Raw genomic sequence first — 18,297 nt, 5'->3', positions numbered from 1 at the left:
ACTAGAATGCGTGTTATAATTTTAATTTATTTATTATTAATATTATTTTTTTTTTTTACGTGCGCAGGAGCGTCCTGAAAGATACGGTGGCGCGACCAGGTGGTGCCTAACCTCGGACTCCTCAGCACTCGCCGTCTAGGCGGTGCGCCGGAGCGAAGCCATCAGCACTCGGCTTTCCCAGGTATGTCTTTCTTCGTAGTCGTGGAAAGAATGACCTGGCAAGGTCAGCGGCCTTCCCTCTCTCCCTCACCTCCATTATCTCTTTCCTTCATTCACTTGCTTTCTTGTTAGTTGCTTTTCTGGCATTTTCCGTTACGTATTAGCAAGCTGGCTGTAGCTGCCTGCAAAACGATACCGCGCCTACCTCCACTTTCTTGCATGGGTGTTTTAAAAACGATCGTTTTCGAGTAAAATAGGCAGAAATGCGTCCTGGTACTGTATGCGATGAATGATTGATGTAGAAAGACCAGTTTCCGGCGTTTGTGTGAGTGCTGTTTCATAGCGTCTTGAGTACAGAAGAAGGTCTTCCATATATGATGGGCATCTTGGCAGAACACTACACGCATAGTTGTTACAAATCATCGTAACAACTATGCGTTAGGGACATTTTAACCGGGGCACACCAGTTTCTATCGTATACCCTTATTTAATTTACTTCACACTTAAAGCTGCTTGGCTGCTGGCCCGAAGGTCGTGGGATCGAATCCTGGCCTCGGCAGCCGCATTGCGATGTAGGCGGAATGCTGGTGGCTAGTGTATTTAGGTTTAGGTCCACGTTAAAGCACAGCAGATGGTCGAAATTTCCGGAGCCCTCGTCTACGGCGTTCCTCATAATCATATCGTAGTTTTGGGACCGAAAATCCTAATTATAATTATAATTAAAACGGCAGTTGATGATATTCTTTGCACAGTCGCCCTCTGACTTTTTGCTATTTTGGTGTCGAAGAGTGAGTTGCTGGAAATGTTGCTGCCAACGATCGATCGCCTTGCTGACCGATTAATTCCGATAGACTGCTCAGCAAACACTCCTTTGTTTGCCGCCGCGCGTTAAAAGAAAGCGGTAGAGCTGAAACGCGAAAAATGGAGATTCTCGTGTCTGTCATGAGACGCGGAGCGTACGAGGAGACGGCGAGAAACTGTAGAAGAGACCAAAACGAAAAAAGAAAAAAAAAAGGAGAAAGAATCTCGTCGCATGCGGTGTGTGACTTCACGAATGACCGCTCGGCTGACTCCCCAGAGTGGCCGGGTAATTGCGCGGCCTCGGCACGCCTGGGCGCCCGTTTTGACAACTCTGCATTTTTCTTTCATATTTTTCCCCGCTGGGGTGGCAAGTAAAGGGCGAACGAAAATAAATTTGTAGATGAGCGCGCGACACTAACTCGGCGGTGAAGCTGTGTTGGTAGGAACGAGACCTTGGGTGAAGAAAAGAGAGGTCATCGTGTATAGATATAAGAGAAAGAAAAATCGCGAAAAATTAATAAAACGAGTAAGTAGGCCGTGAAACATAAAGAAAAAAGAAAAAAAAAACTAAGGCGAGACGTATATGAGTGGGCCGACGAATTACGGCGAGAGGAAGCGCGCGTATCCTGTTTTTCGTGTAAGCGCATGGATAAAAACATGGAATGCACGCTGCTTATGTATATATAGCGTCAGCTCCGTATATTTTTTTTTACGTATGTCATTTACCACGTGACTCGTGTCTGTTGCCCTTCTATTCTCGGGGCGCGTGACGAAACGTGGGAACCGCTCGTCTTCGTGCGTGGTCGCCCGTAGTCTCGAATGAGCAATTCGCCTTAGAACAGAGCGTGGCGTTACTCGGCGAGAACATTAGTCACGCTACAGCGTAGTTCTTGCGCATGCGCCTGACCTTCGTGTTTATTCGCGTGCGGTACGTCTATTCGAGTGCTTAAGAGATTTTTTCCATTCTTTTTGTTTGCATACACCTGGGTGCATTGCTCGCTTTTCGAGCGGTATACTTCAGAGAATCCATTAAGCACTGTGTACCGTTTATGGCAACTGTGAATCAAATTGGCCCGTATTTTAGAAAGAAACATCGTTTAGGTGATCTTACGTGAGGCTTGTCAAGTTTGTTGGGGTTTTACGCCCGAAAACCAACATATGATTATGAGAGACGCCGTAGTGGAGGGCTCCGAAAATTTTTGACTATTTGACGTTCTTTAACGTGCACCTCAATCTAAGTACACGGCCCTCTAGCATTTCGCCTCCATCTTAAATGCGTCCGGTGCGGCCGGGATTCGACCTCGCGACCTTCGGGTCAGCAGTCGAGCACCCTAACTAGTAGACCACCGTGGTGGGTGCGTGAAGCTTGTCTTGTTCAATAATTTATGGCGTAAGGAGCTAGTTTGCTAGACTGTCGCTATATTTTTGAAGTCATATTGAGTACATACGCGTTCCAAGAAAAAAAAAAAGGAGTCCTCTGACTCTTTTGTGTGAGTCCCGACTTGCCACGTTACGACTCTTTTTTAAAGAGACCCGTGGACTCTCTTTGGAGGTCATTAAACTATCGTCGGAGAGTGGTGAGACCCAAAAGAGAGTTTAAAGGGAGTCATATCCATCGACAAGTCAGGATTCAACGAAAACGGTAACACGTACTCCTTTTTTCTTCTTTTTTTTTTTCTTACAGTGTGGTCTCGAATGAACGATTCGCCTTAGAAACACAGCACGTATCGTCGCTCGGCGACGACATTAGTCACGCTAGCGCGCAGAATTCTTGCGTGCATCCGACCTTCGTGTTTATTCGCCTGCGCTACGTCTATTCCAGTGCGTAGACGATGTTTCGTTGTTTCTGTTTGCATTTGGGCGTATACACCTGGCCGTATACACCTGGGCGCTTTGCTCGCCCTTGAACTGCTTCTTCGGAGAATCCACCTGCTGTGTGTGATTGATTCATTGGTGTCATTGAACTGATTGGATTCACTGAGTCGCTGAAACAGTGAATCATTCGTCCATGTTTTAGTCACGTTGTTTACGCGCGTTATGTGGGGCTTGCTTTGTTCAACAATTTCTGGAGTAAGGAGCGATTTTGCGTGATCTGTCGCTGTATTTTTTAGTGCATATCGAGAACACGCGCTTAAACGCGATCATCATACCGCCAACATCGGCGATAGGCGGCCGTCGATACAGGATACGAGAAGGCACAAGTCATTAACGGCTTGCATTAGAACCTATGGCACTGAGAGGAATGCTTAGTTGTGTGGATGCGTTTATGGAGGTTCACAGTATGGCATTATTCAAGCTCTAATGAAACGGTAGACGAAAGAGGAAAAAATATAGGGCCCTGTTCAGGCAATATCTCCATGAGTTATTACCCATTCCATCCGAGTCCACCTTTCGTGGAGTCAGTAATAATAATAATATGTGGGGTTTTACATGCCAAACCACGATGTGCTTATGATGCACGCCATAGTAGAGGACTCCGGAAATTTTGACCATCTGGTGTCTTTTGACGTGCACCGATATCGCAGATCTAGTGCGCCTCTTGTGTATTTTGCCTTCATCGAAATGCGACTGCCGTGGCCGGGATCGAACCCGCGACTTTTGCGTCAGCAGTCGAGCACCGTAACGTCTGTACCACCGAGGCGGTCTAGCCAGGGCATAGAAAAACGCTTTATCGGGAACTCCGTAGCCCTCTAAGTTAAGACGCCCCTTATTACGAAATTATTCAAATCACGTTGACATGATAATCATTAGATTATGTTTTCCGTTTTGCATTTTAGCGTATAATTCGATGGTAAGATAACGATGTTCCTCTGTTTGGTATATTAGGCATACAGATCACTTTGCTCGAATTTTTATTCTCGGTGTAGTCGAGGGTTTAGAGATGCTCGGAAATGCTCGCATGCTTGAAACGGCGCATAATGTCTTCCAGTATGGGCACCCAGAGTTAGGCCTCCTGCGGTTTCTCGATCCCTAAATAGATCGGGGCTGCGCACTATATTTGCACGCTGTCGGCGCCGCATTCATTGTTCGCGCTTGGATCTTTCCGCTGTAGGCACACAAGCTGATATTCTCCGGTCTGCGGGTGCTGTTGAGTGGTGCGCCGCGTAGACCGCGTGCGAGTTACTGTGGCTCAATATGGAGGCTCCACCTGCGTGCAACTCTCCTTAGAGGTGATGAAGCCGTAGGAGCAGTAGAACTTGGCTAGACACACTGTGTTCCATTCTATAAAATCTTTCTAGTACGAAACTCTATGGGTAGACACATCGGCACATCTGGCTATACTGGCGTATATGACAAGCGGCAAGCTTTCAGCGTTTTACTTCCATGCAGAGTGTATCTTGAACGTGTTGCGTTCAACATCATCAACAAAATCGGCGAAGGAGGGACTTGATGCCACTAGAAGATGAAAAAGCGCAGTTGATCTGAAGTGAAGCAAAATACGGACAGGGATGCTTAGTGGGCTTTATGACATAAGGCGAAATTTTGTGTTTGATCAAGAGCTAGAGGCCAGATGAGTTAAATGTGTCAAATTGCAAGCTTAAAATGAAAGCAGTCAAGGTTACTGGTTTGCGGAGAAAAGAAAAAAAAAAGAAAAGAAGAGGAGGGTAGGTACGGTGCTGCGTCCGCTATCGGCAGCCATCTCGCTCTTCCTTCGCCATTTATGAAAAAGCCTTTTTGAAGGGCAAGGGCACGTTTACACGAACGCTGTGTTCATTCGAAATGCCGATATAATTTTTTTTTTTTACCGCAACGGTCATCATTAGCCTCTATAAATGGCACTAAATGCATGCGCTATAAGAAAAAAAAAGTTTTTTTTTACTCTTTTCGGGGAGTCTTGACTAGCCACCTATATAACTCTCTTTAAAGAACCACGTCAACTCTCTTTGGAGATCCTTGTGCTCTATTCGGAGAGTCGTGTGACCCACAAGAGAACTAACGTGTCTCTTTAAAGTGATTCATATACGTGGCAAGTCAAAACTCCCCGAAAGGAGTCACACATACCCCCTTTCTTTTTTCTTGGAGTGTGGCAGTCACTCATTCGTATAACAATTTGTACAGAACGTCTTCAAATTAAATTATTAAAAATTGGTCACTGATCAATTGGACGATAAGTGATTACCGCACATTACTTTTGTACACCGCCTGTAATACTGCACTGAGCAGAACAAAAGCTATATATATATATATATATATATATATATATATATATATATATATATATATATATATATATATATATATATATATATATATATATTGCGTCTTCTTCAGGGAAGTAGGCTGTTCTTCCGCGACGCGGAGGGTATTGTGTTCGTAAAGGAAGATCTCGGTGCCTGAAAGCGAAGGTTCGAGAGAAAGAACTGCACACACATCCTCGCTGATTAGACCTCATCAGCAGAGCGAAATGAAACCTGTCGATGTCACGCGTCCCAGCTGTCGCTGCGTGCAGATGGAGAAAGCGCAAAAAAAGGGGGGGGGGGGGGGTGTTCGGCAGAACCGTAACCTCCCTGCATCACTTATAAATACGCGCACACACACCGAGCTCTCGCAGGAGTGCTGCCAGGAGCACCCTCCCTTCCTTGCGAAAAGAGATGCAGGTTCGTTGCTCCCAAATAGATGACGTCATCTTTCCCTGAGCGCGCCCCGCCGTCCAGACTACTGCGGTGTGGGGAATGGGAGAGGAGGTTCGAGGGAATGCAGAGAGGGAGGGGCGGGAGCGCTTGAGGGGGACGGCGTGCGCGGAAGCACGGCGTGTGCGGAAGAGAGCCGGAGAATAATATTGATCGCGTCTCCGGCTGTGGGCCTGGTGGCCCCGTTCGGCGGGCGGTGTGGTGTTGTGTGGCGTGGCTCGCCTCGCGCTCCCCTGCTTGCCAGTACTGCCACTGGCGCCCGCGAGCGATCCTCCCGCTCGTTGTGCCATAAAACGGGCCACTCCTTAACCTTCACATTTTTTCAGGGAGGGTCGCCCGCCTCGCTCCGGGTTTTTTTTTTTTTTTTTTTCCCAGACACTATACGCAGTTACAAATTGGGTTTGTGTATACTTTCGGAGACGATGTCTTCCTGGATCATTTTCCACCCACCATCTGCGAAGGGATCTTTCTGACCGAATTCGACGACTGTATTTACCCGCATACTAGTACCATTGACTAATACTGGTTAAATATTGGCTAGCGTTGGCTGAATGATTGCTAATGTCCAGTGTTGCCTAATGCTCAATAAGGTAAAAGGGTAACTTTACGCTAATAATGTACGAAAGAAGGGAAACTAAGGGCTCGTTTCTTTGTTTAACGTTGTCTAACCTTAAGCTAAGTGATTGCTGTAATTGGCTAGTGTTAGCTAATTGAAGCTAAATGTATGATATTGTTCCCTAATGTTCAGTTTTTGCTGTTAGCTCTTATAACAGTGAAATCGTCTTCATTCAATCTTAGTTTAATTATTGAGTTCTGTAATCTTCCCCACGCGTGCTTTCTTCGATATTAGCATCTCGTGCGCACCAGGACGCTGCCCTTGTTATGCGGGCTTAAATTAAAGCTCAAGTAAATGCTCGTTGAAAATCCGTCCCTACGCAGCTTCCGTATTGTATGCACAATACTATGAACTTCTGTTATGAGGTCTTAGTGCCAGAAATTGCGTGTACTTGAAAGCTCATGTCGTATTAAAGCAGTGTGCGCAAAACAGTGTAATGGTATATAAAGAAGAGCCGTCCGCAGCGACGTATTTCGTATTCCTGGCGCTGCTTTGGGATGTTGAATATCATTAATCAACACAACCCTCAAATCAGTGCTAATGCCGTCAGAGACAGGGCTTCGGCTTTTCCTCGATTGCACCAGCGTACATACACTCATCTTTATTTTGCATTTCTTCGCGCAGCCTCGGGCATGAATGCTTTGCACGTGTATTGCTGTACGAGAACGCTTTGCAAGGATACAGACCTATACGGCACACCAGATGCAGAAACCACTGTCACCTGCATGTTCATGCTGTGTGTCAATGCCTATACGGCTCTGGAAGCTTTTGTATGTAATATATGTAAACATTGCTGGTCATCGACTCTGATTGTGGTAGTCGTGTGACGATTTGAAAGACTGCGTGCATGAGACTTGCAGCGGAAGATGCGAAATACAGGGTGGCCAAGCAAAAAGCTACTTAATGAAATTCTGTATGTGTATCAGGTACGTCGTAGCACATTGGGTCGCTTTCGTGACGTCGGAATTTTCAGTGATGCGACCGGTTTACATTGCGCATCTGTGCGCGCAGTTAATGTGCAGACGCCTCCGCCTTGGCTGCGATAAGCCAGCGTCGTAAAATGCGCCGCCATTACCCGTGAGCTAATGTGCATATACAGTAAATCCCACCGAAAGCATTACTGCAGATCTAGTCTAGTAGTAGTTATCGAGGAGGCATTTGCTGTTTTTTTCAGCGGAACTTTTCCATCAGGACTTTACTGTGAGATATCGCGTGCACTCAAGCTTTACAACTTTCACTAAGAATATGGAGCTGGGCTAGCCGCGTAGGAATCGGTGTGAACGCACAGCTGCAAATTGGGCGGGCACATACAAAAGAAGGCAAAGGGTGCAACGATGCGTTCCATAATTGTTCCTTAGTCGAAAGAAAGTATGCGCGAGCTGACATAATTGTTTTTTTTAAATCCCCTCATACGTACTTTACGTCGAGTTTTAACTTTCTTCGCTTATAAGCTATGAGGAAGTAAAGCTCGTTCGGACAGGATTTCTTCGCTGATGTCTTGGAGCATCTTGTAATGGCGCACATCGCGTTGCGTAGCGGAACCGTCGATTAATTATTCTGTCTCTACGTACTGTTCTTGCTATAGATATATATCTTCCATATGCCATCGAATAACCCTTCCCTTTCGATCGTCCCCATTTCTGGGCGTTCCTTTCTTTATAGACATGGCGTCGTTGCGTTTCTGGGCCACAACAACGAGGGTATGTATGTTTGTGTGCGGACATTCGTGGTTCCATAATGAATGCGAGGCACACGGGGTCGCCGTTTTGCCGTCATGCTTATTTGTTCGCGCCGACCAGACTGTTCGCGATTCGCGCTGACCTACCCTTCCCGTTCCATTATATTTGTCCTCGGGTGTGTACATATACCACGACGCGGTAATCCGCCCACATTCCACCGGAAGCAGCGTCCTCTTTCTTCCAATACAAACAATCGAATTAAAAGTTAAAAGCGTTGCGCGCTTTCACGCGGCCCTTGAATGCCTATGCTATGTATGCAAAAGCTATACGGGGCTGTGATATAGGGTCATCGTATATATTGAACGACCCGTCTATTTCTCATTTGAAACGAATGCCCACGCAGAAAAAATATTTACCGTCGGGCGTTCTACAACATTATGCGAAAATGTACAGTTTATTAGCAGGAGAAGATTGTGTGTGCGCAGTGTTATCCATTAGAAGACCTTAACGCCCTCCCCGTGATCGTGCACGTTGCGAATAGTTAGTGGTACGAACCTTCTTCTTCTATCGTTTTTCTCTTCCTTCTCTCTCTCTCTTTTAGCGTGTCCCCCTAGGCGGTACAGCGGTGCTCGGCTGCTGGCTCGAAGGTTGTGGGTTTGATCCCTGCTGCGGCGGACGCATTTCGATGTAGGCGAAATGCTAGAAGCCCGTGTGCAGTGCGATGTCAGTGCACGTTCAAGACCAGTCGAAATTTCCGGGGCCCCCACTACGGCGTGCCTCGTAATCATGTCGCGGCTTTGGCAACCACACATAATATTGACTACCTTTTGTAGCGCGCCACACTGTTCAGCGAGTGCTGCGTTCGTATTTCTAATAAAAAATGCAAATTTTTCGCACATGAAGCTATTCCGCGGGCCTGAAAACGTGGATCGAACGCGCCATGCGTGCGACGTGATTTAATTACGCGATTAACCCAATTAAATCATCTCCCTACGCCGCGCTTCCGGCCCAGGCGTCTTCGTGCGCTTCGATCGGGTGGCGTGAATTTCCTTAACTTTCCTGGATGCACCGGCAGTATTTCAGGAATGCTCCCACCTACTGCTCGCCTTTGTTTCGTTCATATAGCTCCAGCTTGAATTTGTTAAGGCCACGTCTGAGTAGTAGGCTGGCATAAAAGCGTGGTTGGTGCATGAAAACGGAGTTTTCAGATACTATTTATCATTTGTTGGTACTACAGAGACTGCATGACGCCCAGAAAGCAACGCGCGCGTTCGTGCGTGTGTGTGTGCGCGCGCACTTTACCTTGCCATTTTATCTATATGTATAAGGCAGTGATAAGCTTGCGACGTTTGAACTGGAGTTGAGTTAGCACTTTCTGTCGTGCTGCGGCATCTAAATGTGTTGAGGTGCTCCTGTATTCGTATGGAAATCAGCTTCATCCGCACTTTTCAGTTTTGTAATGATATTGAAAGAAGCGTCAAGCTCGACGCGTGCATGGCGAGTTGCCTACCAGCTGCAGTCCGCATTTGTAAGTGTCTAGCAAGAGGACGAACAGTCGCAGTCAGCAGTGGTAGGTTTCTTGCCTTGTTGGTGCGACATAGTCAGTGTTAAGCGCAGAACAAGTGTATGACTGGACGACAAGGAACACACTCACAAGCGCTAACTTTCAAAAATGCTTTCGTTGTAGTCAGTTTGTTAATCAGTCGTAATCAGTATTTTAACCATACATTTGCATAGCGTTGATGGCTTCATGTCCGGACAGTGTGCGGAAAACGCGCTTAATGCACATCGTTTGCCTATGAGATAGAAAGCTCCACACACGTGAAGCACATACTAGACAACAACAACAACAACAACAACAACAACAACAACAACAACAACAACAACAACAATAATAATAATAATAATAATAATAATAATAATAATAATAATAATAATAATAATAATAATAATAAGCAAATGTGACGTGACGTTGGAGTAAAGTAGGCCTAGCCTCAATATGTTTACCGCCGCTGCGTCTAATTTATCTCTGGAACGATAACAATGTAAATGACGTCGCCAGTGCTGTCGTGAATGATATTCATTTTTGAGAGTTCTGTGCTGCGTGCTTAGCATCGGAATTGATTTTTCATCGTGCTAGTCGGTGGCAATTCCATTTTCGTTATTTGCTCGTAGATTTTGTTCATATCCCCTTATGCGCCTCCAGCGTGCAACTTGCCACTTGTTTGTCCTCGGTGGTTGCCTAATCTGTGCACGTTATCTTTCATCCGTCGTGTTTCGTATTATTCGACGTGTGAGGAAGATATCCTTCGTTTTATGACAGGAAAATAAACTTCACTTCGCTTCACTTCAGGAAAAAGCCTGTGTAGATATTTTTGTCACCGACTCATCACTTCCCGAACATGAACGATGAGATGCCGTATCGCTGTTTGCCGCGTCACAGCTGGCAACTTACTCACAAAGTCTGGTAATCCCGTCTGGATTAGTCTTTCGAACAGGCAGCTATTTGTGCACTACTGCTGCAGTTGTTGAGGAACACAGGTCCTCAATGACCAGTTGTATAGCCCTGTCGTGCGTCGTTATGTTTCCTTTCAATGATCCCTCTCTCCCTCTTTTTGTTACCCATTCTCTTACCACCGGTGTAGGGTAGCAAACCGGGCGATCGTTTGGTTGATTTATCTACCTGAAGTCTTCTTGCTTTCTTTCTCTCCTGCCTTGATAAGTCATCTTAGTCACCTCTTTGTGGTTTCAGAATTCATTTGACTAACATTTCTTGTTTGTGCACTCAGTTTATAGTACTCGTAAAGTGCTAGCAAGGAGAACAGGAAAACGAAAAATATAATAAGAAGGCTCCTCACCGCGAGTTTCCTCCGCGGTCGATCTTCTGCACGCCCTTGGACCAGGCGACCGTGAGCGGCTGGTCTCCCTGTGCGTCGCATACGAGCCGCGCGTTCTCGCCTCGCCGAGCGGTCACCACGCTGTGCTTCTCGGTGAACTTGGCCGGCACTGCAAGTTGCCGCGGCGGAGAAGCATCGCACGATTAGTCGACGCGCACGATGGCCACATATCGCGATGCACAGTGTTTGTCTTACGTTTCGGCTGCAGCTGAAAAGACTAAAAACAAGGTACTGAGTTGCATTAAACGGCCAAAGCAAGGGATACCACAAGTGAAGTCGCAGTTATGGGCTGCACTGCTAGATAAGATGCCAAACGAGGCACCTATAAACAGCGACGTAACACGTTAGTTTGATGCTGAAACAATATGTGTTCACCATTGGCGTAGCCAGGCTGAAAACAATTTCTGGCTACTCCCTTGGTGTTCACTTAAACCCTGTGAGGGGCTTACAGTGCACGGGGACAGTCATTTGCATGATGTAGGCAACCTTGTTTTAGGCAGCTTTTAAAACAATCTTTCTGCACGAAATCAATCAATCAATCAATCAACCAATCAATCAATCAATCAATCAATCAATCAATCAATCAATCAATCAATCAATCAATCAATCAATCAATCAATCAATCAATCAATCCTAAGCTGCACTCAATACAGACCAGGCATGCGAATCCATGCAGTACAGCAATTCAGTTTTGATTACTATTGAAGTGTGGCGCTAGGAGTCCATTTTTAAAAAGGTAGGAAACGAAGCGAGACACGCGAATGCGAAGGTTCCTTCGTAAAAAGCAACCAGATGTCGCGGGATGAAGATAGGGACGAGCAATCAACATCACTTGTGGAGGAGACATTTTCCTCTTGATGTTTTTCTTTATTTCCTGTAGGAATTGCGCATGTGCTGTAAATTACGCGCACATATCGAGCAAGACGGTCATATGACTACAATTAACGGGAGAATTTTGATTCGTTCTAACAAGAACGCTTGGCATTCAAGCTTGCTCCAGAGATACGAAAAACAAAACGAAAAAGATGATATCCGGCCCCCTTTTTTTTTTCCCCGAAGAAAAGACACTCGGGACGTGATAGTGTATCAACGTTTATTCCATGAAAGTCCCAATGTACAAACTCCACGCGATACCTTCTTTGAAGGAAAACCACTCGCGACATTATACAAGGGTCGTGTAGCACATATTAGGTGACAGGATAAGCTAAGGGATCGGCCTGTCGCCGACTTAAGACCACCGCGGTCGTTCGGCAGGCATGGTATTCAGGCCTGCTGGTTTTGCGTTGGCAGCCATTGCAGGAACAGGCAATGCGATACGAAACTGTGCAGAGCATACATTCGCGCGCACGGACATGGACACAAGTGCTAAAAAAAAAAAACACACACACACACGTTGAGGTCAAAGCTGTCGCAATATATACGTGCTCTTGAAGAGCTTTCTCTTTAAGAATTTGGTACGTCTATTTCAACTAAGCGTATTACGTATGCAAGGGTGAGCAGGGCGAGGTTTTTTACCCGACATGGATAAGCACGCTGTAGCCTCTGGCTTCGAAGCATCACGTTCGGCTTTACAAAGCCCACCTTCCTGCGCAGGTGAACTGGTTAGTACACCTCTCCTGTAGTGCTTCCTTAGAATGACGTTTGTTCTTGTTATACTCTCCCTGAACAGGCCACGAGGTATCTCCGGCGTGAAAGTGATTCGCGGGCAAACAGTGCGCCGCACCCCGTAGGCAGCCAGAACAATACCGCGAAATGGAAAATTTGCATCCACGCGTTTGTAGCTCAAAGGTACGAGAAAGCGCACCGACTGTCATATTGATAAACGGCACGCTGCTTTAGTGCGCTTGCGTCGGTTCGACTTCGGGAAGCGGCGTCGTCTTCATTTTCTTTCTTTCCTTTCTTTTTTTTTCAGTGGCTGAGTGTTAGATGACGTTAAAGAATGAACCGCAGTACTTGGAAAGTTGGTTCTGAAATTCTTTTGCCTATAGCGTTACAGCACTTAGAATGTACCTTACCTTGTGTACGATGACATTAGTTGTTTATGCGTGGAACTTGGCAAATATCTTTGTACTTGCCTCAGTGTACTTAGATATTTAAAAATCTGTGTTTCTAGGGTCACTTTTCAAGCGAAGCGAAGTAGCTGACGCCACTAAAGGCGGCAATGTTTCTTAACAGACAACAAATAAACACATTCGCTTAAACCGTGCCTCTAAAAAAATCTTGTCCTTGTGAGAATACCCTGGAATACAACTTTTATCACGCGTTTATTAAAGCTCGTGACAACAGCTTAAGGCAATGTCGCAGACGCGTAGGGGCGCGGGCACGTGTCGCGCAAGCAGGAAACCGCAAGCTCTTTACCACAGCATGGCTTCATCGAACCACGCTCTGCTGTAAAGGGCTTCGGATCAGAGGCTTTGTATTGCCTTCCTCGTATTTGGGGCTTCGCATGGAGACGGGTGGTGTTCGATATCTACTTACCGTTGACGGCCACGCGGATCACTTTCCTAAGCGGCTTTCCGACGCCGTTGTCCACGAAACAGGCGTACCTTCCTTCCTCCTTTTTGGTTACTCGTACGAACGAGACGCTGCCGTTGCTGGTCCTGACGGGCACCGGTGTCTCGGAGTCACCGCAGACTAAGCTGTGTTTGCCTGCAAGCAGAATTGGGTGCGCTGGATTAGAAATGAGTCCAATGCCAACAGCCTTGCGTATACGAAAGGGCCGTAGGAAAGCTCTCTTGTTTAACTATTCGTCCGGCCTTATCTCCCTTTTGTACCGCACTCCGGAATGTCTTGACCGCGTGTTCTCGTTAAATAAATACACTCTGAAATGGTCTATAACTAGGCAGGCGGTTGGTAGTTGCTATCGATACGAAACAACGATCTTAAACACCGAAGAGAAGCAGTGAGACATAGCAAGTTTTACACCGAAAGGTAGTTTCAGCCTCTAAAAAAGCACGTCCAATTCTTTTTGCATGCTTGAAACCAGCAAAGGTGCTTGGTAAACTTTATCCGGGTTTCTCTATTGGGTGTTCGCGGAGTGTTCCAAACAAAAGCTAGAGCCTGCACCGGAAACAATAAAATGAGGCAACGCTGTATTTGTGCCCTCTCGTAACATCTAGTGGTGTGCTTCAACCATCTAGAGTGACAATTATTTCTGTTTCTTTTCTGAAGTTCACAAACGCTCGCCTTTCTAAAAACTCAACTTCCTTGATTTGTTCACATCATATAGCACCTGATCGCACCGAGTACGGACATAACAAGGTAGCCAAATCAACAGGTGTCTTCACTACCGCGCGCGTTGTTACAACCAGGTTAGATATGCGTGTGTGTTTCCCTTGACTGGCGGGGCCCTCATGCATATGCCCACGATATGACTGCGGGGCAGGAAGTGCGCTAGCTGAGGGGCGGCAAGGAGGAGGGGGGGGGGTTGCGAGGTGCGTCTGCCGTTCCGCGACATTGGAGGCGCGCAAGTGATTTCCTGTCCCGCGGCGGCGCTCTACCGCGTCTCTGCCCCCCGTCACTTTCACCGCTTTGCCGTGTATAGACGAAGACCACGACGCGACGCTCCCACCGAAAGAAGCCACGGTCAAGGATGACCAGCTGCACGCTGCAGCCACCGTGCGGAACCGGCCGACTTCCGGCGTCTCTCGTCCTCTGCCCCACTCCGGTTGCGACCCTCCCAGCTCGCCCCCCCCCCCTCCCTCTTCTCCTTCGCGTCAAGCTCGCGCTCTTCCCCTTCCGCTGGCTCGTTTTCACGTCGTCATCGTGAGAGGCATTCATACCTGTACATTTCTGGGCTCTCCAGGTGCTTAGCAATCTTGAAGATTTTGAGCGCGAAGGGACAAGGACCGAATACAAGAAAGGGACAGGATGGTTCATTGCGCAACAGCGCAAAAAAGGACTAAACACCGGAGAAGGATAGCACAGACAATTAAGCGCTGACTATCAACTGAAGCTTTATTCCTAAGAATAAGGCAATATAAGGTAAAATGTCATGAATACATACAGCGATTGCGCAAGGGACGTAGGGGAGAGGGCGGGCTTGTTTGTGTCTCCTTCTCTGGCGTTTTGTTATTTTTCTGCGCTGTTCCGCAATGAACCATTACCAACTGGCCCAGCTTACCATGCTTCTGGACAGGATGGATTTCTTGTCTTGGTCCTTGTCCCTTCCCGCTCAATTTTTCGAGTGTGCTACCACACCAACTCGCTGCAACTTTCCATCCTTTGGACTTGGCAATCTTTCGAACTTGTTTCCGAAACTCCACACTATATTAAATGAAGCTTTCCGAAGGTAAACAAGCGGCGCGAAAATGATAAGAGAACACCAAGTAAAAGGATTCTCTCGTGTAATCGCGCCGATTGCTCCACTTTAACATAAACGAGTATATCTCAAATCAACATTCGATGTAAAATCTTTATTCTTTCAGTGTTGATCTGTGCTGCTGACATTCGTCATATATGGCGAATATGGCATATGTGGTATGTTCGACATAGTCTGGGTTTAGTGAACAGTAACTGTACTATAGACTCCGCGTACAGACTATAGTCTATAGCCTGCCGGCATAGTTCACTAAAACTATATTATGATGACTATACGCAGACTATGGCGCTGTCTCAGTATAGCACTTTGGCGCAGCGCTCGCGATTAGCTAGTACCTGTGTTTTTCATTTCTTTAAAGTGTTAATTCGTATATGTGGTGTTACATGGAATGAATAAACCGAGGAATTCTCATGTGGCTGATAGGATTGCGTAGTAGACGCTCGCCAGAGGGCAGGCAGTAGAGCCAGAACGAGGGCATCTTACTGCATCCAAGGAAATGCAGTACGATGCGCTTTTTCAGAAAGATGACAGTCACAGTAGACGAGTTGCAAAACCTCCAAGAAAGCTGTGCCTACCGTCCTCGCTAGAATGGTTACGTGCAGTGTAGCGAGGACGGGAGGCGCCGCCATTGTGCATGAATCTCTGTTGTGCAGGAAAGCCGCCTTGTAGCTTTTGCAAGTCGTCTTATACGGCATTCACCTTTGTATACTATACAAAAAAAGGGAGTCAACTGGAAAGACATTTCGTTGTTGCGTACACTCACCTCCTGAGACACACCGGCTCCATGTAACGGTGGGCTTGGGGCGCCCTGTCGCGGCGCACATGAGCCGCACTTCGGAGCCTTCGGCGGCAGAAATATCCCTGGGTTCCTCAATCCACTGAGACGGCTCTGTCATGCACACGCACGAAAAAAAGAAACAATAAAAGTGAGATTACCTTACAATGCGACAATACGAAGTGCAAATGGTGCTTTCGACACGCTTTCACATCACATGACGAAATGGAACTTCATAATTCTTGATTGCTGACCCGAAGGTCGCGGGACCGAATCCCGACCGCGGCGGCCGCAGTTCAATGGAGGCAAAATGCTAGAGGCCCGTGTGCTATAACAGATTTAGGTGCACGTTAAAGAACCCCAGGTGGTCGAAATTTTCGGAGCCCCCCACTACTGCGTCTCTCATAATCATGTCGTGGTGGTTTTTGGGCGTAAAACTCCAACAGTTATTATATTATTAAGTTCATTATTTCGCTTGAACGGCGCCTTGACCGATTTACAGGTGGACGACCGCTTCAACGAAATGTATGGGCTGAATAAACGTCGGACTTTGTGACGAATAAAGGTGTTTCCTTTCGATGTCCTAAAATAAGAGGCATTTAGTGAGACCTGCCATTGTGATTTAGCGAACAATGCCTTGCGCTTGTAAGCACGAAATCGCTGTTTAGATTCCTGGCCATGGTGGCTGCTTTAGTGGAGCGAAATGCCCCCCCCCCCCCTTAACCCGCAAAAATGTTCAAGAAACACCATTGTGTGTAGATTTAGGTGCACGTTAAAGAACCCCAGGAGGTCACAATTACCCCGTAGTTTTCCATTGCGGCGTGCATTGTAATCATGTCTTGGTTTCGGCACCTGGAAACCCACAACTTGATTTTTATTATTTGGAATTGGCATGAAATATTGTATTGTTCATGAAACGGATTTTATGCACGGCAGCCAGTATAGACTGCATCTCGCGCGAAATGATTATGGAGCCCTGTGGCCATGACTTGCTTTGCATCGTGTAAAGCTGAAAACATCCTTCTAAAATAGTAAGCTCCGGTTTTGTGCATGCGGTGTCGCTCTTTCGTGAAACTCTTGAGTTCCACTCACGTTTCACTTCCAACGTGGACGTGTATCGGTCAGTCCCCGCTGCGTTGCTCACGACGCAGGTGTAATTTCCGGCGCTTTCCGCCGTCACTGGGTCTATGCTGAGCAGCGAGAAATCATCCTGCGACGATACACCGTCGCTGACTGAGGCACCGTCTTTGATCCATGCGAACGTCAGTGGCCGTGTTCCTTTTTGCACGTTGCACAAGAGCCTAGTGTTCACTCCAGTCACAACGTCGGACGGGAACACTAAGGGTTGAATCACTGGCACATCTGGAACAAACGAATGCTTGTCAGCAATTAACCATGTATAGTGCTGTAAACTTAGAGCCATGGTAACAGAGGCAGGCATGCCGAGACGGTAGAACGTGCTTAGCAGTGACTTAATTCAACTTACGGTCTAACTTGTGTACAGTCGCGCCCAATATTAGTTGAAACATGCTTCCCTTGGTCAAAGCGGCGCCGACCTAAAGGAGTGACGTGAACACAGTTTCGACTACTGGTCTTTGCAAGACCAATTTTCAGGTTTGCCGGTGTTGCAGTGTAGGCTTGGGGCCCCTTCAACCACGGCCACCGTGTTGCAAACCATATTGAGCGCGACTGTACACCTCTGGTATTCGTTTGTTTCAGACTTCACGTTCACGGAAACTACAGCGATATACTGGTACACTAAAGTACATAGAATGCAGAGTGGACTGTGACGCTTACCCTGATGCGATGTAGCTCCGCTTTGCGACGAAATCATCAAAGGCAGGATGAACACGATTCTCATCGCGTAGCACCAAATCCTGGAACGTGGTGGTCGCATCACGAGAGCTTCGCCTGTGCGATGGCTTCACCGCACGGCTAGACACATCTGCACAGCTGAGGCACGACGCGAGACGGCGGCTAATCCGTCGTTAATCCAAGCTCGGTACGCGTTTGCTTCGGGCAAGTCGTCACACGAACGCTGACATCTCTTCGTGGCTTTGCGGTTGTTAAAGCCCACCTCACGGACTTTTGGCGCCACATGGTGGATGCTGGCGTCACTGACGCCGACTGACGGTTGTTTGTTGTCTATGAGGTTATTTTAACTACGAGGTCCCTTTCGGCACACAAGGCCCGACTTAGCCGGTGTATAAATGGAAAAGTGTGGCGCCAGTTGACGGAAGTCGTGGGGGCTCCCTCCGCTGCATGGTCGCTTTTTTGTAAAAAAAGAAGCGGGTTATTCGTTCACTCCGAGTCAACGCTTACCTCTGACGAATACGGAAATCGTTTTGGTAAGTCGCCCGCCGATGTCGTTACTGGCATCGCACGTGTATTTGCCCCGGTGAGCCTCCGTGAGTGGAA

At 47.1% G+C, this 18,297-nt stretch overlaps 1 protein-coding gene across 1 annotated transcript in view; it reads right to left on the bottom strand.

The window, feature by feature from the left end:
• The window catches only part of LOC119396416 (Down syndrome cell adhesion molecule-like protein Dscam2), a 42,677-nt gene extending 24,699 nt beyond the window's left edge, over positions 1-17,978 (bottom strand). Inside the window, exons 1-5 of the mRNA XM_037663627.2 lie at positions 17,677-17,978; positions 16,972-17,241; positions 15,868-15,993; positions 13,262-13,432; positions 10,745-10,892 (exon numbers count right to left, since the gene is read on the bottom strand). Coding sequence (XP_037519555.1) covers positions 10,745-10,892; positions 13,262-13,432; positions 15,868-15,993; positions 16,972-17,241; positions 17,677-17,776 — 815 coding nt within the window. The 5' untranslated portion in view covers positions 17,777-17,978. The remainder of the gene's footprint in view (positions 1-10,744; positions 10,893-13,261; positions 13,433-15,867; positions 15,994-16,971; positions 17,242-17,676) is intronic.
• Between the last annotated feature and the right edge of the window lie 319 nt (positions 17,979-18,297).

The sequence above is a fragment of the Rhipicephalus sanguineus genome, chromosome 6, assembly GCF_013339695.2.
Source record: "Rhipicephalus sanguineus isolate Rsan-2018 chromosome 6, BIME_Rsan_1.4, whole genome shotgun sequence".
NCBI lineage: Eukaryota > Metazoa > Arthropoda > Arachnida > Ixodida > Ixodidae > Rhipicephalus > Rhipicephalus sanguineus.
Note: the sequence above shows the minus strand (reverse complement) of the source record. Positions and strands in the feature narration are given on the sequence as shown.